The 14,107-nt window shown below is 39.2% G+C and overlaps 1 protein-coding gene across 5 annotated transcripts in view; it reads left to right on the top strand.

The window, feature by feature from the left end:
* Positions 1-14,107, top strand: part of PIAS1 (protein inhibitor of activated STAT 1) — a 64,142-nt gene that overhangs the window by 37,023 nt on the left and 13,012 nt on the right. For all 5 annotated transcript variants that reach the window (XM_071754113.1, XM_071754114.1, XM_071754115.1 and 2 more), the window contains exons 3-8: positions 4,582-4,666; positions 5,240-5,287; positions 6,316-6,406; positions 7,035-7,169; positions 9,962-10,067; positions 11,493-11,566. In XM_071754113.1, the coding sequence (XP_071610214.1) occupies positions 4,582-4,666; positions 5,240-5,287; positions 6,316-6,406; positions 7,035-7,169; positions 9,962-10,067; positions 11,493-11,566 (539 nt within the window). The remainder of the gene's footprint in view (positions 1-4,581; positions 4,667-5,239; positions 5,288-6,315; positions 6,407-7,034; positions 7,170-9,961; positions 10,068-11,492; positions 11,567-14,107) is intronic.

The following is a 14,107-nucleotide window of genomic DNA, read 5'->3' as shown; positions in this document are numbered from 1 at the left end:
CTACCATGATAGGTTTTTTCCAAAATAAAGCATAGAAGTGGTCGGAAATGGGGTTTTTTGTGCATCATTATTATTACATCCTTAAGCAACAGACTAATTACCTATATATACACACACATATATCCAGAAATTTAAGTGGTTTTGGTCCTGTGAATGGGACTGTCATGTATTAAAAGACCTTTTGCTCAAATTTGAAAGCTCACAACTAACATGAAACATTTAACAAAACACACAAACAGCAAGGAGTAATTGGGTCACTTTCCCTTAATACATACCAATCCCATATGCTGTTTGGATCATTCCTTGCATGAGGTAAGCACCAAAAAATTCAGGAAACTGTGCTGATAGAGAAGTGGTAAAAAGAAGAGCTTTGAGGAAGAAACTCTGTAATGTTTTTTGCAATGTTTCAGGCATTTTAGTGTATTAGTGCTGGGGATCTGCAGAGGACCTGGACTTAATAAGTGCAGTACCTGTTTACAAGGGAATGTGGATTTTGTTCATTTTTTTCCTGGATTTAAGCTGGGAGAATGAAGAAGTAGCAAATATTCCTCTCTGCCCACCTCACTTCACCACCCCCTCAAAAATGGTGAGATTCCAGTAAGGTGAGAAGTGGATTTTCTATGGCTTGTCTGGAACTGTTCTTGTTGACACCCATCTAATTACCTAAGTCTACTTGAAAAGCCAGTTATTTACACTTTTAAAGCCTGCCCTTTCAGATTTTTAAATGATTCAGGAAATTTTTTAGCAGCAAGGTAAAGTGATGCTTCTGATTTGGGGTATTTTTTTTGGTTTTTTTTTTTTTTTTTTTTTTTTGTAATTAATCTGCCTTTGTTCTTTGAATTAACAAAAAATAATCCATTAGACACGTGGGCATTGTGGCTCCTTTCTGAGCTTCCAGAGGAGACATTGCCTACAAACTACCCTTGATTAATCCTCTGTACCATTCACAGGGTGCTAAAGCAAAAGTTATAAAATATAATAACCCTAGTTATTAAAAAGAAAACTTGAAAAAAAAAACCTCAAAAAGCACCCACGTTCCTGGCAACTTTCTCACAAATGTCCATATGAATTCTTGTTGTCCTGGCTTGGTTCCAGCTTTATTAGGTTGGAAATTCTATTTCCATCCACTCAGTTTTCAATTGGAGATCTATTTTTGCCTTTCTTTTGTTTAAATAACAGCAGTTGTTGGCAGGGCCTGGCTGTGTGTTTCTAGGCATCAAAATGATTTTCTTGTACAAAACTCTATATTTGCATATTTCTAGGTTTAATCATACTCCAGAACTTTTAAATAAAAGTAAATGATGTGCTTGACTTGCCAGGCTCAGTTTGGTGTTCTTAAACCCAGCAGACACACCAGAGGAATTAATGTTAGCTTTTCCATACTCCTAAATTCCAGATCTCCAGTCTCTTTCCTTGAGAAATCCTTAGAAAAAGGAGAGTTTGTGCAGTCATACATCAGTTTGGAAGCTTGGTGTTTAATAGCCAAGCTGCAAAATTAGCTTTATTAAATAAGTTTTATTGGAATTGTCACTCATTGTTGGCAGGGCAAAGTAGACCAAGAAGTGGGGAGCAATGGGGAGGAAAAAACTGGGTGAAAACACGAGCTCCAAAGGAAAAATGTGGTTTTTCCTTGCCATTTTTATCTGACCTCTGCTTGGGTGAAGTTGCCCTGGCATTGGAGCATCTTGTCCCTTGGTGACACCCCCCAGGACCAGGTGAGGAGCCCCATGTCCTGCTGGTGATGGAAATGGGAAATTTCCCTGCTGGGAAAATGGGAGTTGGGCTTTGAACCCCCAAACTCTTGTCAAACTGAGCTGTTCTTTCCAGGGTGATAGGCTGGGGTTTGCAGTGTTGGGCCTGGCCTTTTTTACAAGTCTTTTCTTACCCCTCTTCAGTTGGGTCTGGTTGTTCTTTGCATGGTTCTTACCACTTCTCTTCATCTTGTGCTGGATGGAGGGATCCAAAATGTGTCTTTATAACCTGCTGAAAATGTGCCTGCTCCTAAAAGTTAGACTTAGAATTAACTAGAACTTACTAACTAGAGCTAACTAACTAGAACTAATTAGAACTGCCTAGAATTAGACAATTGGTATATAAATTTGCTCTTTTTTTTTTTTTTTTTTCTGGTTGGGAGTTACACATCCAAGGGGCAGAGCTGTAGCCTGAGGGTAGTTCAAGAGCCTGACTGTTTCACTCTTATTTTGGTTGCAAAAGCCCAAACAGAGTTTTTTTTGCTGTCTTTTAAGTGTGCTGAGCTACACCTCATGAAGAAAACTGGAATTAGGAAGGGTCCCATGTCAGCACTGAGGAATGTCCTGTCTCATTTGCTGCTGCTTTAATGAATAATATTTGAATTTAGCCAAGGAACGTGGTGAGACTGAACACAGAAGTTAGAAACCTACTTTGCAAAATCATGTGTCACTGTTTAGCAAAAATAAATCTGGCATTAATACCCACCAATAACAAACAGAGAAGGAGGATTGCATTTTGGGACCTTTGCTAAATTTGTTTTGCTCATCCCTTTTTCCTTATGCTTGCAAAAATCCATATTACCTGCTTGATTCTTCTCCTTCAGTTGGGGGATGCTGCAAAACCAGAACAAGAGAAGAGATGAGCAACTCAAGGAGGAAAAAGGTTGCTTGGGAAATTTGGGATTAGGCTTTTTCTTTAGATAATTATCATTTAACTTCTTTGGATAATTAAGTTTTAACTGGAAGTAGCCTTGGTTAAATGTTCAGCAGCCTTGTTCTTCAATTAAAGATGATGGAGTTCACAACTGATGTTTGCAAAGACCTTTCAGAACTTGTCTGGGAAAGCCAGAAATGACAATTACAGGGGTAAAAAGCAAATAAAACAATGGAGGAAAATAAAACCAACAGATGAAGACCACCTTTAACCACAGAAAACCATAAAATAATAACTTTGATTCACGCAGTTCTCTGGCCTGATTTAATTTTGCTAATTCATCTTCAGTTCATGACAATATATAATTCTGATCTTTCCATTTGCAACTAAAAATAGGGACAAAATTATATGGCAGACTAAATGTCATAACAGATTTTCATTGTTCATTGTATACATTGTGTTTATATTTCCTGCAGATTCTTGCATTGTGATAACATGGGTGGCTGTCATCTTGTGTTTCTCATTGGAAGAAAAGTAATTGAAAATACATTAAAATAAAAATAGATGTTGGATACTGCAGTCATGAGAGTCTAACTAAATATTGACTTGAGGCTCCATGCTGCACCCTACTCCAGATGGTGCTTTTGGACACTACAGTAGCAAAAAAAAAAAAAAAAAAAAAGAAATCTAGGCATGTAAAAATAGAAAAAGTTCTTTATATAACTTAATGCCTTCAAAATGTTTTACTCTTGCTGGGATTTCCACACAAGTTGCTCTTGGGTGTATATTACCTTTTCTTGCCCATTGAGCTTTAGAGCAACTGAGAATGAGCAGCATGTGGTTGTTGCCTGGCATGTAATAAAATAATAAAGTGTGCAGATCTTACAGCATTGTCACACAAGGAAGATATAAATGTAATTTTGTGGGATTGCTGCTGTTAATATTTATACTGGGTCAATGTCTATTCTATTGTTGGTTCCAACCTACCACATGCTGTTTTTAACAAAATATCTGAAGTAACACCCTGAAGCATTCACTCATCTGTCACTCAGGGATGAGTCAGGACAAGTATTATAGTAAAACAAAAAAGGATAAATTTATCAAGTGGTTCAGACACAATATAGTTATTCACAACCTTATCAAATTATTAAGAATAATGAAATTGACTGGCAAGCTGCTTACAGCTTTCTCTTCAATAGACATGTTGATGAGCTTGTTGAGCAGCTCTCTGGGGAGATGCTTCTCTCTTTTAATTTAATTTTACTTTCTTAAAAAGCCATTTTCATTGCTGCTGTGTCCCTGTAGCCCTGGGGAAGGGCTGTGTTTTAGGTACAAGCACTGTTTTGGAGAATTTTAACATTTCTTTCACTTTGCAGCAGGTGTATTGATGCTTCAGTGCTGTTTGGTTTCTTGTGGAGTGCTGAAGGACTTGAAAATCAGATTTCCTGCTTGTGTATCTCCTGAGTTGTCTGCATCTTAGATATTTGGTGCATTTAACTCCATGAAATGTCCTAAGGCAATGTGAGAATTTGCATGTGTTGAACTTCTCTCTGCTTACAGGTTAATCCATGATCCTGAGTGTTCAAGGAAATTAAAAGGCAACTCGGGAGAATTCCTAAGAATTTGTTATTTTTAATATCAAACCCCATTTCCTGTGAAGTTACCATGGCTGCTGGAAAGTCTTAAGCTGGCTTGTCTCAGCTTTGCCATTATCCACATCACTTTTAAGAAAATATACTTTATATGCATCTAAACTTTTGTTTATTGTTTTGTTTTTTTTTTACTTCCAGGAGAATTAAAATGTCAACTTCCTTGCTGGCTCTAAAAACAGAGGCAGATGTGTGTCAGATAAAAATGTGTGTGTGTATATGCAGGCACTTCAGTGAGAGGAGATCATGCTGTTAATTAATCTCTTATTTGGTGTTTTTAATGTGATGATCTCTTGTTTTCTTCCAGCATCAGACAACAGTCAGCGATTTCGAGAAACCTGCTTTGCATTTGCACTGACACCACAGCAAGTGCAGCAAATCAGCAGCTCAATGTGAGTGACTTTCATCCCTGATACACTATTTAAAGAAAAAAAAAAATTGCAAAAGGAGCCAGCTCCCATTTGGAAACGTGATCTTCAAGACCACAGATGTCTGTGTAGGAGAATACTCTTCTGGGGGAGGCTTTTCTCCTTTGTGTGTAAACTGATGGAGAGGAAAAGGGTGAGGAAGAGAGAATTCAATCCCAGCACTGGCCAGGAAGTATTGGGCAGGTTTTTCAGTGTAGAAATACAGAACTCTCTTTCCTGCAGCTCTTTCTCACCATCTGTCAGATCCTTTGTCAAGTTCCATGTTTATTCACTGTATGAAGATGGTAATAACCCATCAGAAGTTCCTTTTCAATATATCAAAAAGAAAAGGAAATGGCAGGGGTCAGATGAGAATATAATTGATTTGTTTACCTTGAAAAATAAACCCCATACATTTTAGTGTGTCTTGAGAGCAGTGGTTTGAGTGGCCAGAAAAAGGAAAATGTGGTTTGCATACATTGAACAAATTCTGAGAAAACACTGGTGAACCTGCTTTGTTTGAACAATGTGTTTTAAACTCTGTGCTCTTCTTTCTAGGGATATTTCTGGGACCAAATGTGACTTCACAGTACAGGTCCAGCTAAGGTATGTATTTATTTTGTCTGTTGTTGATGCTCTTGCTTTTAAAAATATATCAGATAAATGTTCCCCAGCAGGTCAGGCTTTCCTCCTCTTATTTTCCTGAGAAAAGCTTGCTCTTGGCTGCTCTGAAAAGGGCAGGCTTCACTACTTGTCCTTGTCACAGGCAGCTTGCTTGAAGTCTGGTGTGTCAGAATAGTGCCTGTACTTTAGTTTTAGCATCAGATTTTCTCCAATTCATTCTTTTAGATTGTGTGGATGCTCCCAGGTGCCTTCAAAACCCACATGCACAGAGGGTTATTTTTTTTCAAGGAGAGATACCAAACACAGTGGGAGTCACCTGTTGGTTGTTTTAGAGGTTTTGTCAAATCTCTTGGAAGTTTTTAGTCTCAGATGCTTTGAATAGAAATATCCTGCTGGGGTGATCCCTTTGGGTGGATGGGGCAGGTCCCCTGGAAAAAAGCCAGTGGAGCTGAGGGGCTTTTTTTTTGTCCTTTGAAGGCCTTTTGTCCACGATCTTGTCCTTTTGTAGGACAAGGGTGTGTTTTATTTTGGTTCCAGCAGCAAATAAGCCTGTCTGAACTGAAGTAAATTAATAAAACTGTCTGAACTTCAGTAAAAGGCTTGATATAGTCATGAAAATGGGGTTTGGTGCTGCAGCTAAACAGCTGGCTGGTTTATTGAAGCTGGAGGAGGGACAGCTGGAGAGACTCTTTGGTCCTCTGTGAAACCCTGGTCTTGTAGCAAGAGGTCAGGCTGGAGAGATGGTGGGGAAGAAAAGCTGGGTCATCTCTTTTGCAACAGGAACCTGTGGATCTGAATGAGGCAGAGTCAGTCTGAGGAATTCAAGAAATAAGAGGAGGAACCTAAACCATGTTGATCCCAACCTCTAATTTTTGGGGGGTTTTCTGCTCGGTGATCTGTGCATCTGTCATGCTTTCCTAATTCAGTGAAAAAAAAAACAACCCTTCTTTGAAGAGGTGTTCTTTCAATCCCTTTAAAAGCAAAAGATGATGGAAGCTCTTTGCTTTTAGGTTTTGTTTATCAGAAACCAGTTGTCCACAAGAAGATCACTTCCCACCCAATCTGTGTGTGAAAGTAAATGGGAAACCATGCAGCCTTCCAGTAAGTAAGATTTTATTGCAAAACTGGGTCACACTGTTAGGAACTGTCTGTCAGAATTTTGCCAGAGAATGTATCCTAATCTTTGTTTTCCCATTTTGGAGCATTTGAATGAGAGATGAATGGAAAGATAGTTAAGTAAATTGTTTCTCAGGAGACCAGCCAGTAGATCCAGAAGATTAATTTAAAAAAAAAAAAAAAAAAAAAGTGTGACAGTCAATTTTGATGTTTGACAAATATCTAGTGAGTCTGGCTGAAGTGGAGCTGGGCTGTAGAAAAAAAAAAAACACCAACTCATGGTGCTGGGGCAGGGCAGGGGATTATACTGGGCAGGCAGAGGGAACAGCAGGACTGAGCAAGGAGAGATGGCAAAAGTGCCTTTCAGTATTCCTTGGACAAGGTTATATTTTGGAAAGTGCAAGATTATGTGTATATATAAGGAGAAAAGGCTTGTAAATCACCTGATACTTTATTCTTTCTATCTTTAAATCTAAAATAAATGAGGTGAGACCCAGCTTTTACCGAGGCAGGGTAGCGGTAAGAGAGAGAGGGGGAAGAAGGCAAAAGCAGTATTTCTGATTTCTTTTTGCTGAGGAGAAAACCAACCCAACCCAACAACTTTGATTCCTAGGGCTATCTTCCACCAACCAAAAATGGTGTTGAACCAAAGCGACCCAGCCGACCAATCAACATTACCTCACTTGTCAGGTTATCCACGACGGTACCAAACACAATCGTTGTTTCCTGGACTGCAGAAATTGGAAGAGTAAGTAACTTGGGCACATAATGCTGGCTAAAGCTTATTGCTTTCTGCTCTGGCATCTGTTTGAAAGATTTGAAAGATAAGCAAGTTTAATTGTGCAGAAAATAATTCATGGTTTAGCAGTAGACTGTTCCTTCTTCTGACTGTATTACTGCAGGCTAAGGCTGCTCCCTGACAGCAGTAGCCCTCAGTTTTTTTTGGTGTGATCTATTGCCTCCACCCACCTATCTTTGGGACTCCTTTAGGGCCCAGATAATACAAATAAAGCTTTTGTTTGTCTTAATTTTCAAGCTCTTCCTGATTTTAGGGACTTCACCAACCTTATCTTGGCTTCAACTTTCAACTGCCATGTGACCTTCAGTACAGAGTGGTCTTTAATAGCTGTGCAAATGTGAATTCTAATTAAGCAGTTCAGCAGCACCCAGGACATTTAATTTGCCTTTTTCTGTCCTCACGACTGCTATCCTTATACTTAGTATTTAAAAAGTCATGTTTTTATAACTTTTTTTGTGTCTGTGGGGAGTCTGTTACAATTGCTATTATGAAATTGCTGACTAACTAAATCTGGGACATGCTGCAAAAATTTCTTTAGTAAGTTAGTCCATGAATGAGTGCACAAAAAACCCCCCAACCCTGCTAGGTGTGTATTACAGAGTCAACTCATACTTGAAAAATGGGGGTTTTGCCATTGCAACCATCCTGGTTTTAGAAGTGCTGAGATGAAACCTTGCCCAAGAATTCTGACAAATTCAGGATTCCTGAACCAGGGTGGAAAAATGTTTACAGCTCAATCCTGCACAGCAGTCAGTTCTAAAGCATCACAGTGGTTTTTTTCATGATGGATTTCTTGTGGAGTGTAAAACAGTCTCCACTCAGATCACAGAATACATGGTGGCTGAGTGATTTTTATAAAACCTTCTTTCCTCTAATGAGAGCTGCAGGTCTCAGAAAAAGGCATTTAAAAATGAACCAGTTTTGGTTTACATTGCAGAAGGACTGATGAATCCTGGTGATTGCTCTGAGTGCTGCATTTTTGCTTTAAAATACCAGTGAGGCTTTAGGAAAAAGAAGTGTCTCAAGTCTGCATGGACTCTAAGCTATGCTCTTGTGAACTAACTGGTGGCTCAGGCTTCACAGATATTTCAGTTACAAGCCCCACAGTTGCCAACTTCCAGCTCACAATGAGAAAAGAGTAGCAAATCTTTCAGATATTTAATGAAAATTCAGATGCTGGTCCCAACTTCCCCACTCAGGAGGTGTAATGCTTCTTAATTTGATTATTTGAGTGCTTGGCAGTTTCATGTGAGGAATTATTTTATATTTGGATGTGCCTGCATAGCACAAAATTTGAATTCCTTCCTCTCCATCCCTGAAGAGTCAGTTGCATGTCTCAACTGGTGTACTCTACCTTTCCTGAAGTCATAATTGTGATTTTTACACAATCTGTTTCAAGAGCCTTCTGTACAAGATGCCTTGGGCAAGTTCCTAGCTTTGTAGATTCAAGCTGTCAGTAAATAATTTCATGATGTTAATTACCATTTTTCTAACTTCTATACTAATTGAGGCATTAAACAAACAAGTTAAAGCAGTAGTGGTTTTTAAACGATGTGAGAAGCACTCATTGTAAGAATGAAATATTTAATATGTGGTGTTTTCTGATGCTAGTTCAATTTGTGCAATTTTATGGGAAGCTCTATTACTGAAATCCCATCTTTGGAGCCTGGTGGCTTCCTAAATTATGGCAGATGTCACAACTCTATGGACTTTTTGGTTTTGTTTTCTTAGTGGATGCATACAGTTGCATTTTTTAATTGCAAGTGTCTGAGTGTGGCTACAGGTTTAGTGGATGCTGTTGCTATCAAAAAGTAATTGATCCACCCTAAAGTGAGAACAGAGATTTTTTTTCCTGCTCCTTCTCAAGGGAAGGCTTACCCTGCTTCCAGTGGAGCTGGCAGGGTGGGTACTCAAGCTGCATATCCTATGTCCAATTATTTTCTGGAGTGGCAGAACTGAGCATCCCCAGCATTTTCCTTACACAGATGAAGAATATTTGTAAAGTCTGTTCTGCTGCTGGAGGGAAGTGACCTAACCTCTCCCAGAGAGGAAGGGCAGCCAGTTGGGAGTGGTGCCTTCTTGCCTGCTCCAGCTGGGTTCACTGGAGTGCATCTTGGTCCCACTGAACTCCTGAACTCTGTAGCAAAGCTCCCCAGTGAAGTGAGCAGTTCAGAGACAGTGAGAGCAGGAAGAGAAGAAAAAACTGAGCAATTCTTCCAGGCCAAGTAGGACATACTGCAGGTGATGCATCTTTTTATCTATTATTGTTAAAGGGGCTTATTTCCCTCTTTGCAAACCAAAATGAGCTGTTGTTAAGAAGTAAATAAAACTTAAAATTGATCATATTTGACCCAACAGCTTCCCTTAAATGTTTTGAGACAACTGCAGCAGCTGATATTCTGGGTGTAAAATAACCCTTAAACAGGCTGCAGTTAGATGAGACCCCGAGTTAGATGGAAGTCTTCCAGAAGTGTCCTAAATGCCATTTTAACAGCTTGGTTTGCAGCTAAATCTAATCTCAGTGAGACTGTTTGCATCCCTGTGAACTTTCTGAACTTTTCTGGTTGTCTCTAGCCTGAAAACTTTGCCATTTAAAGCCTTGTCACTGCTTTCGGAGCCCAGCGCCCTGGAAGCATAACGAAGTACAAGCTGTCTGTCGATGCAAACACTTTTCTTTTTTTCATTTTGCTCTTTTCATGTTGCAAACACTTTTCTTTTTTTTCATTTTTGTTGCTTTCTAGAACTATTCCATGGCAGTCTACCTGGTGAAGCAGCTTTCCTCCACTGTCTTACTGCAGAGGTTGCGAGCGAAAGGAATCCGGAACCCAGATCATTCTAGAGCACTGAGTATGTCTGCTCCCCCACTTGTTTAAAAAAGAAAAAAGCCCAAACAGCTTTGGTGAAAAGGGATTTGAAACTGTGCTAACTGTGGTTTGGACTTCCTACAATTCTCTGGGTTTTGAGAATCTGATAGTGGTGTTCTTTGTATTCAGTTCCAATTCAAAGACTCAGAGGCCTTTGTTTGTACTAGGAGCCAGGCCAGGAACCCTGTTGACACTGGGAAGGGAAAAATGCAAGAGAATCTCTTTCAATTCAGCCATGCTGGCTTTGTTTCTTCAGAACAGAACCAACTGTATTTATATAGTTAACTGGTAACTCAGTACCCCCAAGCAAACTGAACTAAATGCCTGATACTGAACCTCCAGGCTGACATACGGGAGAAAAGTCTCCATCAGCACAGTTTTTGTTCTTTTGGCACAGAATTGTGGAGTGGGCTCCTGGAGAGAGAGTGTCTCAGACAGTCCTCCTCCCAACCCCCTTCCAAATTTAAGTGGGAGGTTTGCTGCTTTATTGTTTTCTCAGTTAAATGCATGTTGGTATAAGTTTGTGTAGTAAAAATGCAAGCAAAAACTGCTGAATGTTTCTTTTCTGGGAAAGAGTAAAAATACCAACACCTTGTCACCCTTTTTAATGCTCAGAAAAACCTGTGTTGCACCCAGCACAGAAATTTCCCTAAAAGGGAAGAAATTAGCCCACCAATAAATCCAGTGATATATAGAGCTGGGCATTGTGCAATATGATGGTTTAAATACACAAAAATCTAGAGTTTCCAGGTATACAAGATGAGAATGAGGGTGTAGGTCTGATGGATAGAGCAGGAAGAAACTGACTTCTTCATTTTACCACTGACTGCTTTTAAAACATTCATTTTAAGTAAGAGCAGAGGATGGGAAGAGATGTAAGACTTCTGTAGTGGTTGTGTTTCACTGAAGTTATTTTAAACTCAAATGTTGTCAGGTAACTTCTGATTTCCTCTTTGCTTTTTGCTTTTAAATCACAGGGCTGCTCGAGGAGTATTTTGGAGGTTTACAGTGGTGCTTGTCCATGTGAGAGGTTTTTTTAATGTCTTTAGAGCTGACAGTCAAGTCAATGGCTCAGCTTGTTGGTAGTTTTGAAGTAACTGTCAAGTACAAAGTTGCACTTGTATGAAAAGAGACATCTGTGTATAAATACATTTTCTGTGGATGTTGGATTTAGCTAAGCTTCTCCTTTTAGTTTTCTTAAATCTTGTCATTTATGATCTTTCTAGGGAGTAAAGACTGCTTACATTACATGTTTATTGTGCAAGTCTAAAACAATAGTCACTGCTGCTTGCTTCCAGTGGATATGGGAAGCTGGAAGTTGAGCACACAGACTTGTTTTATTTCTCTCTCATCCAGTTTGTGTTTTGGATCAACTGGAAAACAAACCTTTTCTTCTTTTAAATAACAGTTAAAGAGAAGCTGACGGCCGACCCAGACAGTGAAATAGCTACCACAAGCTTAAGAGTCTCTCTCCTTTGTCCAGTAAGTTTGGTTTTTATTCTCTCCCAACTAATTCTGAGAGAACTGTGACATGTATTCTGCAGGGATTAACTTGTGTTCAGCTGGGTGTTGAATTTCTGGGGGTAGGATCCAGTGCTGAAGTTACCTGTTGCTGTACTTCAGCATGTGAAACACCCCTGAGGTAATGAGGATTCCATTAACTTGAAAGTGCTACTGAAAAATGATGTGTAAGCATCCATTTGATTAACACCAGAGCATCTGAGTGTGTGGCTTGGGTCCTCAGTGATGATAAAACCAGTCTCAGGGGAAGGTAGGTGAATCTTGAGTATTAAAAATAGCTCTTCAGCCAGTTTCAGTCAAAAAATTGTGTGTGCAATTGGAGTATTCAGTAATCTTAAATTAAAAATGAAGCAGTGTCCTAAAGGTTGTTGTTCAAACAAAATTTGTTTCAAACTTCAAGTGAGAGAATGTGGTCCTGATGAATGTGGAAGTGACAGAGCCCTTCTAGATCTTGACCTCCTACTTTTATTTTTAATCAGGTAGATGCCAAGGTAAGGAGCAGTTTACACCTGGCTTTATGGCACCATTGGTAAATTGCATGATATTAAAACTATATGGACTTTGAAAAATCTTTGAGGCTTGGTGATCTTGTTTCAAGTAGAGTGCACTTTCAGAATCCAATTACATACAGAATATTGATTGACACCCTATCTTGATTGCAGTGTAACTTGTTCACCTCCTTTCAAGGTAAAGGATACATCTGTTTCCTGGTTTGGCTCAATCTGCTCAACCTTGACATGAAATTTTCAGTTTTGAAATCTAAAGGAGAAAACTGACTTCATTCTTGCAGACTTGAAGCTGATTTCTCAAGTTATTAAATGTGATCTTAAACTCTATGAGTGTAAAGATTAACAGACACAGAAGCTTGGCTTCATAAAAGGCACAGTTGACATTGTGGTTACTTTTGGTGTTTGTGTTGGGTTATTGTAAGTCTTTAAATGTGTTTTCATTATCTTCAAGCTTAAGACTTTCTCCCTATCAACAATAACACATTTATAAGCAAGATAAAATTCAACTGTAAAAAAAAGATGCAGGGATTTCCTTAATGAAATAAAATCCTAATCTGTAAACTTAAAACCTCATAACCTATGGTCTTATAAACCCAGGAGCTGCTGTGTCACATCCAAACTGCTGCAGATTTGGAAGCATTGCTGAAGTGTTTCAGATCCACAGCTTATTTTGCTGAGCTGTTGGTACTTGGTTCTTTTAGAAAGCACAAGGGTTGTCCTGTTGGGGTTTTGTCATTCTTTAGGGACAATGTTCTTACCACTTAAAGCTAGTTTCTAATGCAGGCAAAACCAGTCACCTGGTAGCAGGAATTAAAGGGCTGTAAGAGTTTAGGAGTGCCTGTGTATTAATTAATTTATCTTAAAATAATCTTCATGCCTCTTCTGGAATTACAGCTTTTTACTTAGTTGTACTTGATTTGTCAAAACTGTCACTTCAGGCAGTTCTAGAGATCATTCCATGGGAGTCTTCTGGCACACATCTGTTTGTCCTGATAAAAGTTGTTCTGCTGTGCTTTTAGATGCCTGACATTCAGCTGAGTTAGGGTTAGAGCAGGAACATCACCTAAACATTGCTTTTAGGGCTGCAGATTTGCTAATACCTAAAGAGGTCAAATTCAATTTTGCTCTCTGAGTTCCCCAAGGGATAAAAACAAAACAATAATTAGACTTTAGGATGTAGCTCTCCAGAAACCCTGCTTTTTCCAGTTTTGCCTCTTTAAAAGGAACTCCTTTCCTGTTAGACATACAAAGCAAAGTCTGCAGCAGATTACTTTGAGCATGTGTCTCTTGAATAATGCCTACAAAACATCCACACCTGACTTTCCTTCCAGTGTGTTCCTCATTCAGTGCTCTCTGGTTTCACTGTAGCTCTTGGAGTAATCCATCACTGCAAAGGCTGCTTGGGACAGAGACTGCACCTTTCAACCTGTCCTATAAATAGAAAAGTTATTAGCATGATTCAGACTGTCCTCAGCCCTGCATGTAATTTTATTATAGCCTCCATGCTTTTCCTTCCCTGTTTATAAGCACTTGGCTCAGGGAGAATTTTTCTGTAAATATTCTGGGCTTTTTCTCCTCGAGTGGACAGGGTATGCTTTGAAAATACACCCTGAAAATGCTGATTTTTGGTCTCCAACAGAATTAAAGAAGGATGCATCATCAGCTCTGTTCATGTGGGGTGCCCACATTCATTTGTTCATTTGTTGTTTCTCCCATCTCATTTGTTATGGGGGTGTATACTTCAAAAAAATAAATGGAATTGCATATCTGGATGGGAAGGGAAGGCAGGTTTAGACTTTATAACCTCTGTTTTGCCCTTAAAAAAAAAAAAAAAAAGCAGAGAGTGAGGCAGCTTCCTCTGAATTTGTTTTGGATTGCTGCTGAGCTTTTTTTAGCAGAGGCCTGCTCTCCCTCTGAGACTGTGGAGTAGGGAGGAAAAGCTGGCCTTAACTATTGGCTGAATTTATCCAAGATACAGCAGGCAAATGGGCTG

This window comes from Heliangelus exortis, chromosome 11, assembly GCF_036169615.1.
Source record: "Heliangelus exortis chromosome 11, bHelExo1.hap1, whole genome shotgun sequence".
NCBI lineage: Eukaryota > Metazoa > Chordata > Aves > Apodiformes > Trochilidae > Heliangelus > Heliangelus exortis.
Note: the sequence above shows the minus strand (reverse complement) of the source record. Positions and strands in the feature narration are given on the sequence as shown.